Below are 24,624 nucleotides of genomic sequence, written 5' to 3' on the forward strand. Positions count from 1 at the left end.
TATTTTTCATATATATGTTCTAATTCTATTATTATATGATGGCGTGTTGAAATTATTGCATAAGATACACTATATTATTTTTTTAATTTTTTTTGGTCGTCAATTATTATATCAACTTTTTTTTATTTACGTAATTTATTTTTAATTGTCGCCTATCGTGCAATTCAAAAAATTTAAATACGAACCGTAATGCTATAACTTTTAAATGAAATTTTATATTGTTTTTTTATATAGTTTCATTATTCATCTCTGTTTTTCAAAGTGGGATTTTGATGCAGATGCCAAAGCTTCATTAATTCTACCATGATGGTAATTCTTTTAATTTCTAATTCAGAATATTTCTTTGTATCTATGACTCACTAGAGAATATATCTTAAGCTACCTTTATTTATAATTTATAGAGATGTTGTATTGTAGTGTATCTACCCTTTCACTATATGAAAATTTATGCATTCCTCAAACATTTTAACGTCCAAAAAATGTTGGATCTTTATTGTCCTATAAACTTATTATTTAAACTGCGTTAGTAAAAACAACAATCAACTTTTTTTTTAAATAGACACGCATCGCGTGGGTAAAAGACCTCGTATATATATATATCGTATATATATATATATATAATCCAACTCATACATATCTCAATATAATTAAACCCAATTTTATTCATGCATTCCATTGGCCCTTTGCGGATGCCTTATGGAGCAAACATGGTGCCTTATGGATCTAGCCTGTTGTAAGTGAAGAACATACGTATGGTGTAAAGGATAATCATATGAATTAGATATTGATGATTTACATAGAATATATATAATTCTGTTTCATATGAGTACGACCGTCTATATATAATTTAATTTGTGAAATTGGGTATCGCTTTTGTTATCTATACTCTTTTATAAAAATTCACCCTTTACATATAAAAAGTGGTACTCGAAAGTTACATACAAAAATACTAAATTATCCTTAATAAATGGAAAGAGTTTTTATAAATTACTAAATTTGTCTTTAATGAGTTAAGTTACACCATAAACCCTTATTTTAATAATTAATACTTTAAGCCCTAATCTTTTTAAATATTCCACCATCATCTTTTCATCAACCTACACTACTTGACACCGCACCAATAATACTGTCATTGGCACCATTAAACAGTCGTCCCCGCCACCATCGCCGCATTGGACGAGCACCATGCTCGGTTTTGTGTTATGTATACAATGCAATGTAAATCATGTAATGTTGCAAAACATGAATTAGCTATGACAAAAAATAATCCTTGTATGATACATACGATTAGCCAAGTCCTACAATAGCTCCTGGCCATAAAATCTATATACGTACAGTTGATCGAGACTATCTTCCTTCAACCACCATTCCCCCCGGCCTTCTTCCTCTTAAACCACCATGGCTAATAATTCACCATTCCTTCCGTTCATATTCATCCTTTTTTCATCTCTTTCCACAATCACAACCGCCCACCCACCACCACCTCCCTTGACTCTCGATTATTACGCTAAGTCATGCCCAAGGTTCCACGATATCGTTCGGAACATCGTTATACCCAAACAATCTACCCATCCCACCGCAGCTGCAGCCACCCTTCGTCTCTTTTTTCATGATTGCATGGTGGGTGGCTGCGACGCCTCGGTCTTGATCTCTTCCAATGCTTACAATAAAGCAGAAAGAGACCAAGACATTAACGAGTCGCTGGCTGGGGATGGTTTTGATGTTGTTACACGTGTTAAAACCGCTCTAGAAGTTGAATGTCCCGGTGTTGTTTCATGTTCAGATATTCTCGCGGTTGCTACAAGGGATTTGATAGTTCAAGTTGGAGGGCCTTTTTTTGAAGTGAAATTAGGACGAAAAGATGGGTTAGAATCGAAAGCAACAAATGTCGAAGGCAAACTAGGGAGGTCGAATATGACGATGAATGACATTATTCGTATATTTGAAGGCCATAAATATACCATAAGAGAAATGGTGGTGCTAATGGGGGGTGGTCATACCATTGGGTTCGCCCATTGTAAAGAATTCCAAAGTCGTTTATTTGGGCCAAAACCCGACCCATCCGTCCATCCAAAATTAGCCGAGAGGTTAAAAGCAATGTGTGCAAACAGCTCCTCAGACCCGTCGGTGTCGGCCTTCCTCGACCCAATTTCCGCAGGAAACTTTGATAACATGATTTTTAAAAATTTGTTAAATGGGCTTGGGGTCTTGAGTACGGATCAAGCCATGGCATCCGACCCGAGAACCCGGCCCTTTGTTGAGGAATATGCTAGGGACCAAGTAGTATTTTTTAAGGACTTCGCACGTGCGATGGAGAAAACAAGCGTGTATCAAGTGAAAACAGGAAATCAAGGAGAGGTCAGACGCAGATGTGATGCATTTAACAATTTACCAAGCGGTAAAACTGTTTAAACATTTTTTTTTTTTTAATTCATAAATTGCGTGCATATTGTTAAGTGTTTATATACTTTGATGATCATATTTTACAAGTTATATACGAGTTATGTAACATTTTTTGGTTATGGTAAGAATAGTTGATGTAAATTTATTTAGTCCAAGCAGATTTAATATTAATACCATTCAAGATAAAAATAAAAAAAAACTCAAATATACGTTCGGTCGTTCGGTACTTCGGTAGTGTAATACATATTTGATGCTTATGCCAGGGCCCAATGTTTAACAGTATTACCAGTCCAGCTAGGCAGCTAGCTACTTACATAATTACGCCGGGCCTTTTTATCAAACGGGCCTTAGAAACTTGTTTTATGGTCCAAGAATGACTACCTGGCCGATTCCCTTCAGTCCAGCTAGTTGTTGACTCAATTTAGTTGCATGTAGAAAAATCAAAAATGATACTTACATTGAATTGGTGAATTAAATGTTTGGTGCTACAAAATTTGGTATTATATGTTGCAGCAATTGAACCTAGGTATGTTATGTAAGATATTTGGAAATTTCTGAATAGCATCTTGGAATTGTGTGTATTATATAATATATTTGGAAATATATAGGCTATAAAGCGTTTATTTCTATTGTCTCCTTAAAGGAATGTTCGTGGCAAACGAGATATTACCAGCGGAAGATATATGATGCCCTTTTTTTGGGAAATTTTAGAAATGAAAGATAGCCTTTAAACGATATTTCATGTTCCGAAACTGTCTTGTCTATTTTATTATGGAAAAAGTCAAAAAAACAAATGACTCTCTTTTAGCATACATGCCAATGTCAATATTAGCATGCTCATGTTACAAACATGCTAAATCAAATTGCATTATTTTAGGGGTAAATATTCTCAAGGGTGGTAAGGGGCAAGAGGGGCCAATGCTTCTCGAAGTTAAAATTTTGTCATGTATTTTAAATTTTTCATGTATGTTTAAAATATTTCTATATGTTTTTTTTTAACATTTTGCATCTTTATGGATTTGCTTTTCATAACTTTTTAATTTTTGCTCCCTTTTAATTTTTTTTTCAAATACCGTCTTTGAATATTCGTGTCTGTTTTGATTGTTGGAACCACGTTAGTATGACCGTCACTGATCATGTATCATTCCTGATATGATAATTGACGATAACTGAAATTTCTATTTCTAGTAAATATATAATGGGCTTATTTACTCTTAGAGACGTAGTATAGAGTTTCTCATTAGGTGATTGTAAACTAAGAGGACTAATGGTGCACACATTAAACACCCGAAGGGTTGAATGTGTAAATACTAAAGGGTTGAATGTGTAATTACTCTCATTATAAATAGAGAGTAATTAACCCTAAGTTAAGGTTAATCCCAACACATAATAAACCCTAAAATTCGTGTATGTATTCCTCTCAAATTCGTGCATCATGTTCCAGCCGAATTACTCATCCCATTATTACTCAATCACCTTGTTATGGGAACCCGAAATCAATAGCAATTATGCTTTATGCTCTTACAGGTTCCACAGGATGATTGAGGATGTTTTATCACTCGAATCGAATCATGTTTATTCCAACATTGATAACATTAATTATATATTTCACTAGATTATTGTGGATAGTTCTTTCTGTTGGATTAGTATCATTTCCTCTATCCATTTATAGACCATTTTTTCTAGCTCTTGGTTAATGATAAAAGATTTTGTTTGGCAGCCAAATTAAACAGTTAATTAAGTAGTGATCAAATAAGTATGAATATTTTTTTTTCGTCGTTAATGATCGGTGTCCTAGTGATGCAATTTTTTCATAAAGGATATTTTTGAATGGGATTAAATGTTTGTAAATTATGCCATTCGATTTCAATCTGCATGTTTCCCCCTTGTTCACGATTAACCATACAACGTAAGTAAATAGGTTAATAGAAAAATAAGAATTACTCCGTACTAATTAATTATAAATGGTTTAGATCTTGAATTCTTTTTGTCTTTATATAGAACTATGTAGTTTGTCTTATTATTAGATTTATTTTATAAGTGTTTACTTATAATATTTTAAGAAAATTTATTTAATTTGTACTCCAAGGTAAATAAATATAAGAAACAATAAGATAATTAAAGACGTATAGAAAGGAGGACGACAAGATGGAGGGGTTAGGTAAGGGTCGTAGGAAAGGACAGGAATGGAAGAAAAATATAAAAGTTATAATTAATGCAAGTTTTCTTTAATTTATGTTTCTTTGTGGTCGTGTGTTTGTGTTTGTGAATTTTAATTTTATTTATATTTTATTTTATTTTGTAATAATTCTAATGGTGTTGTAAGTATGTATATATATGGAGAAAAAAACATGGAAATTTCATATATGTTTAGTATGTTAAATTTAAATGAGATCAATAGCTAGGCAAACAGAGTACTACTTTAATATAATAAAATTTTCGGATATGTTTTTTGATAAATTAAATTAAAAGAACAATTACAAGTCCACAACACTAAATGAAATTAATAGGAAAGAGTGAGCACCTTCAATCCACTCGATCATGCTGCACGTCAAGTCCCTTAGAGATGACACTCAGCTTCTATCTTATCTTTGGATTACTAGTAAGAAAAAATGTAATATTGTTATTAATTATCAGATATCTTTTCCTCTTGGTATGAACTTTACTAGCAACTTGCTAGTCTGCTTAATTAAAATGCAAAACTTGATGTTAAAAAACAAACTAATTGAAATTTATTAATATAGGGAAATATATTGAAGATGATATATTTTCTTGATTTCTTTGATATATTTTTTTCTTTAAACAAAGATGCATGATGCAATATGAAGTACTTTTTGTACAAGTATATATATATATATATATATATTGAAAAGTTATTTTGAGAATTTTTTTTTTGATAACCTTTAAGAACTTTTCAAATCAAGTCCAACCGATGGTTATTCTTTACATGAAGATTGTTTTTTGATTATTTCTGAATAATTTATGTGTAATTTTGAAGTTTATAATTGTGTGGAGGCATGGATTATCATCCGTTATACAATTATATGAAGAATTGGATTCTTGATTGTATGTGCACGAATATTGCTATGATCACATGTATGCAAGTTGATCACATGTAATCATAGCAATATTCGTGCACATGTGATCAAGAATCCAAATCTCCACATAATTGTATAACGGATGATAATTCATGCTCCACACAATTATAAACTTTAAAATTACATATAAGTTATTCAGAAAACAATCAAAAAACAATTTTCATGTAAAAAACAATCATCGATTGAGCTTGATTTAAAAAGTTCTGAAAGGTTCTCGCAAAAAAAAAGTTTCTCAAAATTACTTTACCCTATATATATATATATATATATATATATATATATAGCTAGAATAATAAAAGAAAAATAGGTAAGAACGCTTGATATTATATCTCTAAAGGAGTGTGAAACGGATCATACAATTGGTGATAAGTGTTTTCTTTTTTGCGACATTCAAATAGGATTCCGAAATGTAGTATCAACTGGCAGCATGTGTGAACTCTTTCTCTAACAACTTGTAATAGCGAGTTTTATTGAATGGACAAAATTAATTCCCGTTTCGATCAGTCGTTTTCTATTGTATTTCTAAAAATATACAATTAAAACTTTTGTATGTAATTAACTAGATTATTGTCCCGCGTAATACGCGGGTAAATATATTTTTATACTTATATATATCTAAAATACTATTTTCTTAATTAATAGTTAACAAATTAAAATATTCAATTTCACTTTATTAACATTTGTTTTTTTATCTTGATAATTTCACAACACTTATTGTGTTGCTCATTAAGTCTTATTAATTAAAAAAATTATTCAATGCCGAAAGTTATTGCTTATCTATGTCATTACAAATATCTCGATGTCATTCGGATTTTCATGTCATATCATAAAAAATATCAATCATGACACATTCTTTAGATGGTGCCAAGACATACAACCTTCTAAACCGATTTGCGAGATTGCCACCATCAAGCCAATGATCATTCCAAAATCTTGTCTTATTTTCATTCTTTAATAATATTTTAAGTAGGCTAGCAATTGAGTGTGTATCAAAAAATGAGGAACATATATTTGCCTATATATTATTACCATTTATTTTACACAGGAACACAGACTCATAACCACGAATCACATTGATGATTTTAAACCTAATGTAATTCAGATTTTGAACTACATGTTATATTCATTTGTACATATTAGTGCTAAATTAAAAGTATCCAGACCACGAAAACCTAAACCACCTACTTTTTTACCTGACAATTGTCTTCTAGTAAATCCATTACATTTAATTTTCCGAGTTCGACCCCGGCCCCTTCTCCTCCCTTACCCCTTCCACCAAAAAATTTAAGTTGTGATCTTTATCAATCGAAATAAAGAAAAATAATATATCTTAAATACTTTGAATTGCCGAGTAGAATCCATCATAGACAATGCATTAGTATTGAGATTAGATTTTATTCTATAATAACTTTACAAAATTTATGAAATATAACTATGGATGGAATCCCCACTCCAATTTGGTGAATATTGTCTTATTTTCACTCCCAACTGTTCTTTGATAACATCTTAAGGGGGCTAGCAATCGAGTGTGCCTCAGAGAATGAGGTTCCATATATTATTACTATTTGTTTACACATGAACACAGACTCAGATTCATGTATCACATCGATGATTTTAAACCTAACATAATTCAGATTTTGAACCACATGTCATATCCATTTGTACAATATCAATGCTAAATTAAGAGTATCCAGACCATGAAATCCTAAACCACCCAGTTTTTACTTGACAATTGCCTTCTAGTAGATCCATTACATTTTTCATTTTCCGAGTTCGACCCCCCTCCTCCTCCCTTACCCTTTCCACACAAAAAAAATGAAGTTGTGATCTTATCATTCGAAATAGAGGAAAAATAATATATCCTAAATATATTTTGAATTACCAAGTTAGAATCTATCATATACAACGCATTAGCATTGAGTTTTGATTTTATTCTGTAATACCTTTGGAAAATTTATGAAATATAACCATGGATGGAGTCCCCACTCCAATTTGGTGAATCTTGTCTTATTTTTACTCCCAATTGTTCTTTAATAACATCTTAAGGAAGCTAGCAATCGATTGTGCCTCCGAGAATGAGGAACATATATTTGCCTACATATTATTACTATTTGTTTTACACAGGAACGCAAACTCAGAACCATGAATCACATTGATGATTTTAAACCTAACGTAATTCAGATTTTGAAAATTAAGAGTATCTAAACCACCAAAACATAAACCACCCACTTTTTTACCTGACAATTGCGTTCCAATAGATCTATTACATTTCATTTTCCGAGTTCAACCCCCCTCCTCCCTTACCCTTTCTAAAAAAAATGAAGTTCTGATCTTTATCAATCGAAATAGATAAAAATAATATATCCTAAATAATTTGAATTTTTGCCGAATTAAAATTCATCATAGACAACGCATTAGCACCACTACTACACAAAAGCATTTTTTAGAACATCAAAAATAGTTGAAATCCATAATTTTACTAGTGATCTAAAAGCTAGTGTTCCAAAAAATAAATTATTTTTTAAAACAGTTTTAAAAGGTTTATAGAACGGTTTATATTTTTTTCTTGAATCAGTTTTTTAGCCATTTTTTAGAACAAATTCTTGACCACTTTTTGGATCGGTTTTTAAGTCATTTTTAGAACGATTTTGTCAATGTTTTAGATCGGTTTCATTTATTTTATGGATCACTTTTTAAAGGTTTTGAATTCATTTTAGAAAGAGCGGATCAGTTATTTAAAGCCTTCATATCAATTTTATATTTCAATTTTGTCATTTTGTAATGCATCACATACAACATGATGTAAAAATACACTACCATATCAATACACTAAATCCAAATTGGCATTCACATTTTATATATACATTCAACATGGTTTACACTACAATTTAAATTTACACATCTTTATATAAACTAATAATAAATAATACAACAACTCTAATTGATTAGCAGCTTGACAGGTCCACGGAATATCACAAACTAGATAAACTTCAATGCTGAATTGAATATGAAATCTTTGAGTTCCTTAGCGGCTTGTGAGCATTTGTTATATATTCCAATCTATAAACAAATGAAAAATAAAAAGATAGAGAGCAATAATATAGATACGAAGGTTTTAACAAGTACTTACAGTATAAGGAAACTTTTATGTTTAATAAGATCAAAAATAAACCTCATAAAGTACCTGCATTCCCACCAATCATTTTGTTGATGATACTAAATTCAGATAATAACCATAAATTATACAAACATAGATATTCAACCAAATATAACCTGTCGGATGCTTCAAACAATATACTTTGGATCCGCTACTAACCTCTCAAAATAAATTGACAAACGATTTGCTCAGCGCCTTTAATTTTCAATCCGCTACTAATCCCTTGTACAATAATAAACAAACAATTATGGAAAAGTATTTGTTACTACCAACAAAATTAACCACTTTAATATATAAATAATCACCTATAGGCTATAACTAAAATCAAACAAAGAAGATATACTGTATTACCTATGCCAACAAATTGTAACAAATATGCTTTTATCAGAATAATGTACAATAAGTCAATAACTTGCTGCTCGGATGAATGCATGAGTTCGACAAACACACATATTATCACATGAATTCATTATAAATATATATATAAGAATAAGAATATACCGTTTAATATCTTGTGGCCACGCTGGTTCACCGACAACTCTGTGTTAACCGCAACGCGGGTGGTCACCTTATGAATCTGTGATTAATCGGCTCGCAAGGCGATTCATCAAGTCAGATTACTAGGTTAAACAAATAAAAAAGAAACAATAGTATAGAACAGTCACCCATAGAGATTGGTAGAAAACGTGGAGGAACTCAACAGTAAAAATCATACCCGATGGCCGTATACTTTTAATTTCACTAAAATTCTGAATTTTGTGGATGATTTTGCGATTAAAAAGGCATAAAGGTGTTTATTGATGTTTGTAAATTAAAATGATGGTGAAGCTTTAATATAAAGGATATATTGAAAGAAATAAGTGGCTTTATGAAGGTTTTTCTTTTTACTCATAAAAGGTTCAATAGAAGTTGAGCTGCAAATCTATTCCGAAGAATAATGTGTAGTTTGGCTCGACAAGTAGAAACATAAAAAAAATAATTTTGAAAAAGTTCTATTTGAAAAATATTAAAAATAATTTTGAAAAAGTTCTATTTGAAAAATATTGTATCAATCTAGGCGCGCAACCAATTGTGAAAATTAAAGCGGGAGATGAAAAACAAGTCAAAAGAAATTAGGAAAATCTTATCTTTTGTTTAATATTTATAAAGATCTTAATTTTTATGTTTTTATCTTTATCTTTATTTATACAAAAAAATATTTTATTGACCAATCACAGCTTTCCCATCCTTAAAACTAAACATTCATGTTGTCATTATAAATACGAGAGAAAGTACCCGCACGTTGCGGTGGTGAGATAGTAGGGATGATAAGTCATAGAGTGTGGAAGGTGATAGGTCATAAAGTGTAATAGCCAAATGTCTTATTCGTACAGGCTCCGTCTTCGGATTTAAAAATTTGTCAAAAGTATGTCGTATGAGATAAAAGATTTTGAATTAATTAGAAGAATAAAATAATTTTCACTTCTTTGTTTTTAATATGTGTCATGATAATTACTAAAAAGCTTAAAAAACGGATAATAGTGCATATACTTTTAAAAACTTAATATATTTACATTATATAATATTTAATTTATTGAATTAGTTTTGTATTTTTATATGATAAATAGTACTTTTATGATATATATTAGTTGTTCATTTATTGATATATATTAATTATTATTTTATTTGATATATATTAACTATTATTTTTGATTTTTTATATTGGATTTATTGGTTAAAAAGTGTAAATTTGTGATAGAAAAACAATGTTTACATTAAAGTCAAAAATGAAAACAAAAGTCAAGTTGAGAAAATTAAAAGTTATAATTGATCAATAAGTTATTAAAACAATTGCACTTTAATATATTAAAAGATTTGGAGTTATATGATTAACATTGTATAAGAAGCTTTATAATATCAAAATAGTTACTTTATTTATGAAGTATCTAGAGTTAATTAGAAAATTATAAAAGATTATTATTTTACTTTTTTTAAACAATGAGTTAGCAATTAGTAGTTATGAGTTTGTATTCGAGCCACCACAGTGACATCCAATTGAGCAGTATGCGGAGCTCGAACCACGCATTCCTGGGATAAAACCTAGGACTCACGAAAATCCCGCTAATAATCTGCTCCCACAAGTCTAAGAAGTATATTCGAACCCTGATTGATTTCTTCTAGTATAAGACTTTATCAATGAGTCACTGACATAAAAGATAAAAATTTAAATAGACCTAAAAAAAATTTAAATAGATAAAAAAGAAGAAGCAAAAGATACATATTATAAAACATATATAAAAAAGGATATGATTTATTATTATTATATTAATAGAGCTAATCAATTTAATCAAATAATAAAAATTAGAGACATAATTTCACTAGGATTATGTAATTTCTTTTATAGAAAAATTATTATTAAAATTATATTCGGTAAAATGATTATTATTTTTAGAGTTAAATAATTCAACCAAATAAAAAAAAAAGTGCAAATATAGTTACGGTTCTGTAAAATTTTTATACAAAATATTGTTATTATTAGAATTATATTAGGTAAAATAATTAAATAGTTAGAAGAAAATCACATGTCAATCAACGATACCGCCATATGTCTTCTCAAGAAGCCAAAATCCTTTTTAGTATATTGGTATATATAAATATATTGAAATAATATCTCAATAAAAAACTGTACCTAAAACTTATTGATGATATTAAAGATATAAGGTATTTCAAGTCATCTTTATATTACAGTAGTATAGATATAGATTATTATCATATATATAAAAGTAGTTGTTTTAATGACTTGTCAACCAATTACATCTCTTGATTTTTTCAAATTGAATTTTATTTCCAATTTTAATTTTTATGTTAAAAAAATAAGTTAGAATATACGGGTACACAAAGAACTTTAATTATTATTATTATTTTTTTATTAATTATAAAAAAGGGTTTCAATTATTTACTTTTTTTTTATCACTAATTTATATTTTCTAGTTTTCTAATAAAAAATAACCGCAATACTTTTCATTATTATTAATAAACAAATTATTGAAAACATATCTCCAACATTATTTAAAAACTTAACTATGTTTCAATTTATGATAATAATCCAATTCATATAATAAAATATATGCACATCTATATTTATACTTCTATGTAAAACAAACTACACTTTCATTTTTTAGATAATTTAGACTTTGAAATGATCATATAATTTTTTTCGTTATTCACTAACTTAAACATATTCACATAATATACATATATAATACCCTAAATGAAATAATTTACAACATATGTTTTTCTAACCTTTAAATAGTCATACTAACTTCTGTTACATCAATTAATTTTACATTCACTACTACCACCGCACATCATCGCCACCATTGTCGACGTCGCTACCACCATCGTCATCGCGTCGCACGCATACGTCTAGTCTTAAATATAGATACTATATTATTAATATATTAAAAACCATATCAAAATATTCTTTTTTCTCGTAAATACCAAATTGTCAGTTCTTACCTTATTTATACACAATTATAAAACAAACCACTCTCTCCTTTTTTTCAATTTTCTATCAATAAAATACCTAAAATATCATTAGATTTCAACACATTCTCAACTCAAACACTAAAACTACTCAAAATATTTATAAAATATCTTCCAACCATATTTATCCAAACTATTTATCTCATTTATTCATAATAAAATTTTCATCTAATATCTTTATAATACCCATGATAAAATTATTTATAAAATATGCATTCTTTAACCATAAAAAAAACCACACTACCATTTACATCATCTACATTTAGATTAATAACTACATCGTTACCATCACCGCCACCACCACCACTCGCTGCCGCCACCGTCGCTGCATTACGCGGTTACCCACCTCGTATTTTTAAATGTGAACTTTTAAAGTTTATTTAAAAATAATACCATCCTCTCAAAGTCAAAGATTTGGTAATGACCATCGAAATAACACTGTTTTGATTATGGGTTCTTTTAAATTTTAATTAGATTCTTAATCCGATAAAAATCACAATAATCGAATATTAACTTACTAAAACCCAAAAATAATATAAAATTATAAATTTATTTCATTGTTTAGTGGTAATCTAAAGCGACATATATATCGGTGAATTTGATTTAGATTTATATAACAAAAACTAACTTTAATATTAATATACAACAATAGATAAAGCCGTTCCATATCTAATGCTTTTGAATCTCGGGTACAAGCCGTTCCTTATAATGAGTAAACATTATCGAAAGTGTTCCATAAGTTATCTTTTTGATCGGTATATATATGTTTGGATCTTATACATTATCTAAACCGTTCCATAAGTAGTCTTTTGGATCGGTAAACTTCAAGCCGTTCTATATGTAAATTTTTGGATCGGTTTTATAAAAAAATTCCTCAAAAGTGATCTATTTGTTTTGGAACGGTGTCATATCATGTTTGCATGTTCTAAAAAATGGGTTTGTGTAGTATTGAGTTTAGATTTTATTCAATAATAACTTTGTAAAATTTATGAAATATAACCATGGATGGAGTTTCCACTCCAATTTTGATACAATGTAAACTTTTTTAAGGGTATTTTTGTAATTTTGTTCCTACAAAATATTAATAAATATAGAATACATACAAAATTGACTTTATTGTCATAGGCCCCTTCTTTGAAAGTACATTACTTGGTTGTAAACATTATTTTTGAGATAAACCCCTCTATTGGTAGAGTAAAAATTTTAAGTTAAAGGGTTGGAAAAGGTTTTTTTTTGTTTGGGTAAATGTACAGTACATTGATAATATAATTGTATGTAAAAAAGTTATATTTTTTTCAAATTCCATTATAATATTAATTACAATAGTCATGCATATTTAAAAGCTAAATTATATATCATTAATTTCGATAATTTATTTTATGTTGTTTAACAAAGCGCAACTTTTCCGTCACCGCATGCTCCAAAATTGCAGATCAATGTTAAAGGTTGACGTTTACAAAGTTGTCACTCACCTAAGCTAAACTCGGCCTTCTCAACACTGTCGTTGATAATTTCTAAACCCGACATTATATATATATTGTTGATACAGATTGTTACGACATTATTAATATTCAATTCTATTTTATTTTTATTTAAAATATATCTTACTATTTTTATTAATAGAGAATTGATCTATATATTTTATATGAAATATATATTAAATATTTCAAATTAAAATATGCTTTATTTTTTTCATATGATATTAACTATTATTCTATTGGATAAGATCTAAGATAGATAATATTATTCTATTATTAGGATATATTATAGCTATTAATTTATTGAATATATTATATTAAAATTATTGGGTAAAAAGTGTAAATTTGTGATGGAAAATCAAAAAGTGTAAATTAAATATGATATTAACTATTACCCTATTGGATAAGATCTAAGATAGATAGTATTATTCCATTATTAGAATATATATTACCTATTAATTTATTGAATATATTATATTAAATTTATTGGGTAAAAAGTGTAAATTTGTGATGGAAAATCAAAAGGTGTAAATTAAATATAAATAGGGATTTTTTTGTATAGTTATAAAAAGTATAAGTATTAATATTGTCATTTAATAAAGATGAAATAATTAAATTTGATCTAATGGTTTTAAATCAAAGATGAAATCCATCTAAAACTTCTTGTTTGTTTATGAATGAATTTAGCACATTGTTATATATGGATGATAATGTGCATTCCATGACTCTTTAGCAATCCATATTCTTTTAATGCATAAAAGTTAATTTAATGGCATATTGCACAAGATTTTTTTTAGAACAAATTAAATATATTGGCGAAGTCATGACTAGTTAGCAGAAGCAGATCCAAGAAATTGAGTTGGCGGGGAGAAAAATTTGGCTTTAAATTTTGTGGACATTATAAAACAAAAACATGATTAGTTATATTCATAAATATGATGTGATATATTTACACACTAAAATATTTTAAGTCGTTGGAATGGTACATGTGGATAAAAATCAGGGATGAATCAACCAATAATTAATTGGATTATAATCATTAGGTAATTAAATTTATGTAATAATAATCAAGCAAAACACACTTAGACACAAAATGAATGTCAGATTTGATGAGAAAACATGTTAACATAATCAAAATTTACCAATTCCTTGGATTTTTGAAAATGGATGATGTATGTAAAAAGATATACAGGTCGAATACGAGTTTAAATTACTCAAACCATTAGTAATATACTCGTAATAATTAATATTTTTATTTATGGTTTTAATTTGTTTTCTGTTCAACAATACAAATAGTTTTGTTGTCTTATTCATTAATCTCCGTCAATTTTTATTGAAAGCTACATCGATCATATCACTAATATTTATGTATTTTCTTCCATATATATTATATGCGTTATCCAGATATAATGAATGATCGATAATCATATTTATACTATATATGAATATAGGAATGTTCGATCAGATCGAATTGAATATAATAGGAAGAAATAAAGTTTGGGAAATGCTAAATACAACCCTTAGGGTTGTATTTAACGTGCATAAAAAAACTTGTACCTTTTATATTAAAAGTCCACCTCTTGATTTTCATGGTAAATGTACAAGCAAGCAATGCACCTTAAACACAACCCTAAGGGCTGTATAAACCCATGAGAGATTAGTGCAAATATATATAACCAATAATTATCTTGTCAAATGTCCTAAAAAAACTTTTTTTGGAGTTGTGCGCGCATCATATGGTATTAAACGCAAATTAATGATATGATTGATCAGCAATCGATCCGATCATGAAAAGGTTCAAAATTATAAGCCCATTTGTAAGGATGCACGGAGCGTCACAAATTCAGGCATATATATATATATATATATATATATATATATATATATATATATATATATATATATATATCTATCATCCTTTCCAATCTAAGTATATAACCAGTGCAATAGTCGACGAGATTTTGGCCGGTAGCCAGGATATATCTTAAGATCGATCGCAAGATATATCATTCATGATGATCACAATCTTCAGTACCCGGCCTATTGTCGAATTATCCATTTTGCATGTGTTACGTTCGACTCTGTTTGAACAGGAAGTTTTTGGACCACTAGACCACGTACTTGAGACATCAACCTTAAATAATGTACGCATCTTACTCCACATGTTGACCACAAATTATATATCAAATGTAAAGCTGAGTATATCATAATATATATGAAAGTTTTTCACAAGACCTCGCTAGCCAAATACAGTGAATGTAACATATATTTATTACTACTACTGTAATGTATATATACTTTTTATATGCAGTACTACTCAGCTTAACGTTTAGTGTATCACAATATATGTTATTAATCAGCCAAATAAGGTTTTAAGTTTTTTTTCCCCCAATAATCATGAGTGTCTTACTGGCTTTACTAATTTCAAAAGCTGACTAGCTCATTTTGCGAGCGCAGAGTCAATCGAGCCTCTATGACCACTATGGTACATCTTAACTAAAGGTTTTTTATATATAAAAATAGTCAAAATCAAACAAATTGATGGATTTACGTTTGAATTTTTGAACAATCAAAATATATTCTTGCAATTTAACAAGCACATTAAAAATAGCACTACTATACACCAAGTTAAAATTAATTAAGCATACATGTAAACAACCCTACTCTAATTTCTTCAGAGTTCCACCCATATCTATATAAGCCGGCCATTTTTTTTGTTAATTGGTTTTTTATTCCTTTTGAAAATCTTTTGAGTGTTTCATTTTGCAACTAAACTGATGTGGGTTTCTTTCAAGGTTTCTCTTCTTGGAAATTACCTGCGGGGAATGACGCGGTAATTGATGGATTTCATTTCCTTGTTTTTTTTTGGGAAATAAAGATGATGTTTTACGCGGGTATATAACACCACCACCATTTTCATTTTCATATTATTTATCTGGATCATCATCAAACCCTAAATATATAAAAATTAATCAGTAAGCTTATCAATTGGCTTCAATTCATCATTTTTATGTTCATGTTTCTTCTTCGATCGGTTTTGTGTTCAATAACATTTAAAATGGTAACCTTTTTTAATTGTTTGGTTTTGTCAGGTGAGACAGAAGCAGAAGCTAGCATTCAAGTTAGGTTAATTTCTTGAATACTTTTGCAAGGATCCATGGCTAACCGTTCTGATAATGATGTGAGTTTAATTTGTTTGCTTGATTAATTCATCCTATAAATAAATAAGCCATATATATGAGAAGCGAGCCAAAACTCCGTTTAATTATTGCTCCGTTGCGATTCCAACTTGATCGCCGGCAAGAACTACTACTTGTGATAAATAAGCTTTATAGAGTTTAATTAATTAATTTATAAAGTTGACCCATTATATATATATAGATATATATAGGACAGCTCAAGTGCCTTATCAAGTAGATCGACCAATCAATTATCGTCCACATTCATATATAGAATCTTTCATTTACCAATTATTACGAGTATTATAATTCTATTTGTTAAATTATTTCGTATATATTTGTGCTATATGTATATTCTATGAGAGCCGGTAAATAGATGTATATATATGTACACGTTTTCTAAATTTTGAGCACTATCTGATAGCGTTTTTGATTCCTAGATTTGCAAGAAAATAACATTTAGCTAGCTTATGAATTAGCAGGTCTACGCGGCGAAACCACAAGGTTACAAGCTAAGATTCTTAACTACCGAAGTTGCTTCTCCGGTGTTCACTGGGAAGAAAGACAGGAAGGGAATTGTAGCAAGTGATGGCGGATATATACAAGTTGAATTGATTGATAATGAAACCGATGAACCAGTCATCGATGGGCCTTTAGCGTCGAAACAAGTGAAGATGGTACTTCTTCCTGCAAATTTTGGCGATGTTTGGACGTCTTCAGAATTCAAGAATAGTATCCAAAACCATTTGGGAAAGAAGAAAAACATTCTTCTAGGTGATGATCTTTCTATAGATCTTAAATATGGGAGAGGAACTATTAGGAAAATTTGGATTAAGCATGACAAAAATCATCTCCGTAAGGTCAAGTTTCGACTAGGAGCCATGATGGAAGATTGTTTCTGCGAGATCAAAGAGGCGGTAACGGAACCATTTGAAGTTAAGGACCGCCGCAATGAATGTTAGTAGTTTCAACTCTTGCCTTAATTGATGTTGTATCGATCTATATATATCTATTTACCTTCTTAAATATTGGTACTAATTAATGCATATAACTTTGTGTGTAGTAATTAGTAAGAAGCGACAACTTACAATAGACGATAAGGTGTCACAATTGAAAAATGTTGGAAGAAGAGGTCCGTGTTGTAAGAGACTCGTAAATGAAAACATCAAGACTGTGAAAGATTTTCTCGACAGGCTCTCTTCGGACCCTCTAGCTCTCCAGATGGTAAAATCATCTCTTTTCAATAGAAAAGATAACGTATGTATATATAACGATGAATTTGATCTATTGTAGATATATGGTAGTAGTGGAAAAAGATGGGAACAAACTATTTGCCATGCAAAATCGGCCATCTCAGCTAAAACGGTATGTAGATATATTGATCGAGTATAATTTGGTGGAAAATAACTTGAAACTAACTATCAGTTGTTTATTTTTTTTTGTTTGATTTTGAAGTGTAATGCCTGTGAATCATCAGTTGGATCTGCCTCCCACATGGCACCAATTTTGGTCAATCATGATGGTGTGACCGAACTTGCTGAAGTCAGATCATATGAGCCGATTAGTCCGTCATCTAATGAAATAACGACATTTGACCAACCATTTGATGCCTTTAGTTTTATTGAACAATATAATTATGATGATGAAATCCTGTATGTGGATCCATTTTTTTGGGCGGACTTATAGCTAGAATCATTTTAAGACTACTATATATGGAGAAAGATGCATCATATATAGTGTTATATGGCTTAGAATTGAAACAGTGGCAAACCATCCATAAGGCTGGAGGGGTCATGGTCCTCCAAAATATTGGATTGTAATTAGCAATTATTTAATATTTGAGGATAAAAAAACAAACTTATATGTATTTAACCCTGCAAGAAAATTGGGAAAGAAAATATATTTGTAGAAGCACATTTAAGCCATTTTTTTTTACTCCCTTTAATCTTTTATAATGAAGTTCAAGTTTCGCATCTGTTTATAAATTAAAGATATGGGACAAGAAGGTGATTGATGTGCATGCCATCCTAGCTAGTATGGAGTAATTAAAGATACAACAACTTACAATAATGATATTTATATAATTCCGTCTCGCAGGAATGAAACTTCATATATATATGATTTTTGAATTTGATGTGATTTATCTAGTAATTCTATATATCTTTGATATGTCTAGCCTCTAGGAGACTAGGAGAAGTAATTTTAAGTTTTTACTACTACTTTTTAAGTATGAAAAACTAACAAGAAATAAAAGAAACTAAAAAGTACTTTTAAAGTACTTAAAGACAAATATGAAAGCTGTCACAGATAACATATAGTCTGACACCACTGACTGCGTAAAATTTAAAACACTCACATCAATCTTTATTCAGAAAATGATTAACTTACTTGAAAAAGGCAAAATTATAGCTCATTTTTTTTAGCATGGTTTATATTTTTGTAAGTATGAACAGAATAATGAGAACTTAAATATGATTACGTGTTATCTAAATTCTGAACATCCTATATATAAATCGAATACATTGGGTTTTTTTTTCTTAATCTCATTTTATCATTTTATTTACATGATGTTTACTATTTTATGATTAATATGAATAAAATATATAAATCGATCTGACCCCAAAAGTACTAATTACTCCGTATAGTATATCATATATTCAATACCGCATTTTAATTACAATACAAAAGCTTTATATATAGACCATTCTTTTTCTTTTTTTTTTTTAAATGATTAGAAGACCAGGATTAGCTAAAGATAGCGGAGTCAAATATATTATGACATACAATTAAAGTAAATAAACACAAAAACCGCACACCAACAAAACAAAGAATATACAATGCATTAATTAATTATGCCATCACCATAAATTAAAAGAGAAAAACACACGACAAGTTGCAACAAAAATTTGTAGAAAACAAGAACATATCTTCCTCATTTAACTTCGATCTCCGTACAATTTTCTTGAAAATGGAGTTTTTATATACGTATGATGGAGTTAAAATCTTTTCTTCTTAAGTTAAACTATACTACGTACTCCGATTGTCTGAAAACATCATCATTTTGTTGTTTTGTATACAATTTTTAAACATGTAATAACAAGTACTCGTAATCTTTTAAAGGGATATATAGTTGCAAAATTAACTTGCAATCCCTCTTTCGACATGGCCACGTGGTGTGGATGGATGCTTTATATCGTAAAAGAGACCGGCCGGCCCATAAAAGTTGTCGTATTAAGTAAAATTAAATAGTGCATGCAACATTGATGTGTATTTCATTCGACTTTAGTCTAAATCCAACATTTTTTTCTAGATTATATATGTTGATGTGGCTGGGAGTGTGGATTTGTACTTTAATAAACTTCCACGAATTTTACGCGTTGTAGGTTGCTTGAAAATAATGATATTTCAAAAGAAATTCAAATCAACCCTAAAAGATGAAGCCAATACTTTTATAAATATAAGCATATATCAAAACTTGTCTATTTTATCGAACTCTTTTCCAAAAGATCTTCAATGATCACAAACTAAGAAGCCATAGTCCACAATAGTTAATTAATTAAGTCTTTAGAGCAAATATAGCCAGTCTAAAACACTCTCTTTTCTTCTTCTTATTCTTCTCCTCATTTTCATCTTAATTTATCATATCTTCCCTTTCATATCGTATTAAGCTAGGTTGACGTAAAGTTGTAAGCTTTCAAAAGCTTGTGAGAATCAGATTAATTATAAATCTCTTCGGTCTTATTTTTTCCTTATCATCACTTTCAGTTTAGCTATAACCCGGCTATCATATCTTTTTGTTCTTAAGTTTGGAGGAATAATGGAAAAGTATGACCAGAATCTTGATGAATATGTGAGTTTATTATATTTTCCATCTATATGCATATATATACATCTACGTTAGTGCTAGCTGATCTATATACGTATAGTACGTTACGATTCCTGTCTTATATATCTAACCAGATCTAGATGAAAACATATTTCGGTCCCATTATTATTGACGCAAATTATCTTTTGGTCAAGGTGTGGCGGCTAGGCTTAGAATGAACAACTGAACCGGCCAGTCAACTCAATTATTTTTTTTGTACATTCTTTTCTTAGATATATTCATTCATAGATATATTTGGAACATACTCGTTTTAAATCGCATTTTAATGATATCTTAGTGTACGTACTTTAACAGAGTATACTAATCATTCTCTAGTGACGTTTTTGTTTCTTGTTTTTGATTATGTCTAAGTTTTCTCAAAATTCGAACCCGATGTGGACACATTAAAATTGAGAGTTTTAGCCATTTATCCGTTCTATCTTTAAAAAAAAATAAACTTACAACTATTTTGAGTAATATACCATATTTTGTAATTTTAACAGCTCATTATAAAATACTCTGGTGTATAATATATTATAATATACAGTATAACTTAACAAAAAAATAGTATGTTCTCTAAACATATGCGTAAAATTTATCATCATCATCATCGTGTATATATATATATTGATTTTGATAATATCATGATTTATAAAAGCTGTATATTTTCTTAGAACGACTGACATTTTATTAAAACTGTATAATTTAATTATCTTGTTTTTTTAAATAGAAACATTATGTCAACTACTCTAATAGTACTTGAAAAAAGTTATAAATTTCGGCACTAATACTACATTTTTTGTGATGTTCTTCTAAAACAACCAAAATATGACAGGTATTTTACTAACTTTCTTTTCTAATCTCAATCTTTTGATTTTATTACTTATCATGATTTTGTACTAAAAGGAATGAGTTAATTAGGGGGATATGATATATATGTATATTACATTACTGACTTTAATTAGTCCTTGTATATTAATTAGCAGGACGTCGAAGCATCAGCAAGTTCCAAACCCATAAACCTAGAGCTGTTGTTTCCAACTAGAGTTAAATCTCCTGTGTACACCGGGAGACCAATCAAAGGAGAAGATGGCGGTAGCGGTGCTGAGAATGATCGGTCCATCAAATGTATGTTGGTTGATAGTCAGACACGTCAACAAGTGATTGATGGGCGAGTAGCTGCACTAAACGTGAAGTTAGTACTCATTCGTGGAGATTTTCGTGCTAGCATAACCCCTCGAGAGGAAGGAACTTGGACATCTATGGAGTTCAATGAGAACATTGTGGTCAATTGGGAAAATAAGAGAAATCTTCTTTTGGGTGATCTTTCTCTATTTGTTAAAGATGGGAGTGGGACAGTAGGTGAAATTAGAATCAAACATGATAGCAAGCCACTTAAAAACACAACATTTCGATTGGGAGCAATGGTTGATGAGGGCTGTTCTTATAGGATCAAAGAGGCTATAAGTAATGCCTTTGAAGTCAAGGATCAACGCAATGAATCTAAATACTTAAGACCATTATCCCCGAATGATTGGGTGTGGCGGTTGAATAATATCCGCAAACATGGCCCTATTCATAAGCGTCTAGAGAAAAAAAACATTTGGACAGTGAGGGATTTTCTCGATATGCACTGCTCAAATCCTCAAGCACTCGAAGAGGTAATTAATTAGTAGTGTGAATTTTTTTTTCTTTGAACAAATTTTGACTATTTATAGAAATTAAGTTGATGTTTTAATTTGGGTTTTAATTAGATTTATGTGATCAAAGGCAAAAAGTTCGACGAGACAGTAATTCACGCGAAAACAAGCCTCATGATCTCTAACAATGTGGTATGTCTCACAGAGCGATAAGAGTAACTTTAACTAATTCTTCAACAAGTTATTTTTACAGTTTTACTACGGTTAATATCTTTGGGGCATAATTTCTGACTTTTATTATTTGATGTACTTTTTCTATAAATATAGTGCAATGCCTATGGAAGAAATGGATTCATCTCTCAACAATCCAGCATTGAGCCACCCCTCGACAACAGGGGAAGCATCAAGATAGATAACAACTGTTATAAGCCGCAACCTAGTGAAAATGATCTAAATTATTCTAACATGATAGTGGATCATACTTTTTCCATCAAAGATGTTGAAATGAGTGATGTGTGTTTTCTTGCAATTGAACCATATCAAGATAACCAAGTGATTGGCACATCGTCTAGCGATGGCTATGGCCCACGATCAGGAAACGGCTATATGGCTAAGAAAAGATGGAAGAAATTGCGTGCTACAATATGGTTTTGGTTGGTTGGTTTCACAAAGAAAGTTAGGTCATGTCTTGGCGCACCTTAGTCGACCAAGTACTACTAGCTAGCAGCTTGATGGTTAATTGCTCCTGCCCGAATTGATAAAACATCTATGTCCTGCTGTTATGGAAATTTTGTAAATAACCTGAATGTTATAATTAAGTTTGATTTATGATATTCTCAGTTTTATTCAAGTCAAAAAAAAAAAATTTATATAGAATTTACACCGATATTTTGAGACACCACATAACATAACATGTAAGAGGACTTTTTGATTTATGATATTCCCAGGACTTTTTTTATTATTATTATTTTCATTCCTTTTTTTAATTAACTCATGCCATAAAAAAATTCAAAAAAAATCTTATTTTAAAATTTTTTTCCAACCCGAGTTACTGAACTATACATATAAAGGTACGATACGAAATTAGCTCTAAAAGATACTAGCATGGTACTCGCGCTTTGCAGCGGATACCATTAGCGGGGTGCAAATGAAAAAAAAAAAAAAAGATATTGAGAGAGAGTTGCGTGTGGATGAACAGTTACGAATGAAAAGGGGAGAGTTTTTTTTATTTTAATGGAGGGTAGTTTAGATATTTTCCCCCATGTAACTTTCAACATGGGGGGCTATTCTTTTTAATATGAAGTATAGATTAATAATGGGTAGTTGGTTGGAGTGATAGGTCATAGGGGTGATTGATGATCGATGGGGTGATCTACCTAACAGGCTGCCCTTAGCCATCATGACTCCGCCATAAAATGAGAGGTTTCACCTATAGCTTACGGGTCACGTCGTTGGGGGAAAAAAAAATTTTATTTGATATAAATCTAATTCGCTATGTTCCTTTTCGCCATCTATAGCTAGCCAATAATACGCTTTTGATTTCATCCACTAGATATGTTTCAAAAATCCATATTGTATGATTGTATCACGCATTTGATTGGACCATTTGTCATATATATCATCCAAATTAAAAACAGCTTTAAACATAATGTACCCAGATGTGAAAAATATATTTGATATCAACTCTGTTGTGAATTTTATTGTGATTGAACAATACTATTACAATATTAATTATTAGCAGTTTAGCACAATAATATATTGTAAACACAAGTGGTCTTTTCTTAAGTTATTATAAACTCATAATTGACAATATTAGCATAATAATATATTTTGATCAATTTTTAAATTAACACTACATCACCAACATCTTAAAACGCAATGGAATATTTGATCGTATATATATATATATATATATATCACTTAAAAAAAGTGGTGAATAGAGCATCACTCTAATATTTTATTATATAAAAGCACAATTGCTTTAATAACTTATTGATTAATCACAGCTCTCGATTTTTTAATGTTGATTTTTATTTTTAATTTTGACTTCAATTTATACTTTTTTGTTTTCAATCACAACTTTACACTTTTTACCCGATAATTTAAATATAATAAATAAATATAATAATAGCACAGTTGCTCTAATAATTTATCGACCAATCACAGCTCTCGATTTCTTAGTGTTGACTTTTGTTTTCAATTTTGACTTTAATTTACACTATTTTGTTTTACATCACAAATTTACATTTTTTACCCGATAATTTGAATATAATAAACAA

General features: G+C 29.6%; 3 protein-coding genes and 1 long non-coding RNA gene across 8 annotated transcripts; 3 read left to right on the forward strand and 1 right to left on the reverse strand.

The window, feature by feature from the left end:
• The first annotated feature begins 1,398 nt into the window (after nucleotides 1–1,398).
• Nucleotides 1,399–2,412, forward strand: LOC122610665 (peroxidase 41-like). The gene has a single exon (XM_043783636.1). It carries the CDS (start codon nucleotides 1,399–1,401, stop codon nucleotides 2,410–2,412), a length of 1,014 nt encoding a protein of 337 aa, XP_043639571.1.
• A 5,914-nt stretch (nucleotides 2,413–8,326) lies between these two features.
• LOC122580266 lies at nucleotides 8,327–9,574 on the reverse strand. Of its 2 annotated transcripts, XR_006320765.1 has the most exons (4): nucleotides 9,374–9,574; nucleotides 9,160–9,235; nucleotides 8,775–8,880; nucleotides 8,327–8,685 (listed from the first exon to the last, which is right to left on the reverse strand). It is a non-coding gene; the product is annotated as an uncharacterized LOC122580266 (long non-coding RNA). The 2 variants fall into 2 exon arrangements; XR_006320764.1 differs by having other exon boundaries at nucleotides 8,327–8,880.
• Nucleotides 9,575–16,415: 6,841 nt separating this feature from the next.
• On the forward strand, nucleotides 16,416–18,775 carry LOC122579619 (calmodulin-binding protein 60 E-like). Of its 3 annotated transcripts, none has more exons than XM_043751824.1 (6): nucleotides 16,416–16,555; nucleotides 16,754–16,842; nucleotides 17,323–17,797; nucleotides 17,904–18,064; nucleotides 18,134–18,205; nucleotides 18,296–18,775. In XM_043751824.1, exons 2-6 carry the CDS (start codon nucleotides 16,819–16,821, stop codon nucleotides 18,524–18,526), a joined length of 963 nt encoding a protein of 320 aa, XP_043607759.1. In that variant the 5' UTR covers nucleotides 16,416–16,555; nucleotides 16,754–16,818; the 3' UTR covers nucleotides 18,527–18,775. The 3 variants fall into 3 exon arrangements, with proteins under 3 accessions (XP_043607759.1, XP_043607761.1, XP_043607760.1); XM_043751826.1 differs by having other exon boundaries at nucleotides 16,478–16,494; XM_043751825.1 differs by lacking the exon at nucleotides 16,416–16,555 and adding an exon at nucleotides 16,603–16,636.
• Nucleotides 18,776–20,344: 1,569 nt separating this feature from the next.
• Nucleotides 20,345–23,178, forward strand: LOC122578986 (calmodulin-binding protein 60 D-like). 2 transcript variants are annotated; one of them, XM_043751060.1, is made up of 4 exons: nucleotides 20,345–20,690; nucleotides 21,689–22,366; nucleotides 22,460–22,537; nucleotides 22,673–23,178. In XM_043751060.1, the coding sequence occupies exons 1-4, from the start codon at nucleotides 20,658–20,660 to the stop codon at nucleotides 23,045–23,047; spliced, it is 1,164 nt and encodes a 387-aa protein (XP_043606995.1). In that variant the 5' UTR covers nucleotides 20,345–20,657; the 3' UTR covers nucleotides 23,048–23,178. The 2 variants fall into 2 exon arrangements, with proteins under 2 accessions (XP_043606995.1, XP_043606996.1); XM_043751061.1 differs by having other exon boundaries at nucleotides 20,346–20,690; nucleotides 21,692–22,366.
• The last annotated feature ends 1,446 nt before the right edge of the window (nucleotides 23,179–24,624 follow it).

This window comes from Erigeron canadensis, chromosome 8 (genome assembly GCF_010389155.1).
Source record: "Erigeron canadensis isolate Cc75 chromosome 8, C_canadensis_v1, whole genome shotgun sequence".
NCBI lineage: Eukaryota > Viridiplantae > Streptophyta > Magnoliopsida > Asterales > Asteraceae > Erigeron > Erigeron canadensis.

What these genes read in the sequence shown, in the direction of transcription:
- LOC122610665 (XM_043783636.1), top strand. Translation starts at nt 1,399, where the DNA reads ATGGCTAATAATTCACCATTCCTTCCGTTCATATTCATCCTTTTTTCA.
- LOC122579619 (XM_043751824.1), top strand. Translation starts at nt 16,819, where the DNA reads ATGGCTAACCGTTCTGATAATGAT. An exon ending in ACCCTCTAGCTCTCCAGATG is followed by an intron (nt 18,065 to 18,133) that starts GTAAAATCATCT and finishes GATCTATTGTAG; the next exon opens with ATATATGGTAGTAGTGGAAA. An exon ending in CGGCCATCTCAGCTAAAACG is followed by an intron (nt 18,206 to 18,295) that starts GTATGTAGATAT and finishes TTGATTTTGAAG; the next exon opens with TGTAATGCCTGTGAATCATC.
- LOC122578986 (XM_043751060.1), top strand. Translation starts at nt 20,658, where the DNA reads ATGGAAAAGTATGACCAGAATCTTGATGAATAT. An exon ending in ACCAGAATCTTGATGAATAT is followed by an intron (nt 20,691 to 21,688) that starts GTGAGTTTATTA and finishes TATATTAATTAG; the next exon opens with CAGGACGTCGAAGCATCAGC. An exon ending in TCATGATCTCTAACAATGTG is followed by an intron (nt 22,538 to 22,672) that starts GTATGTCTCACA and finishes CTATAAATATAG; the next exon opens with TGCAATGCCTATGGAAGAAA.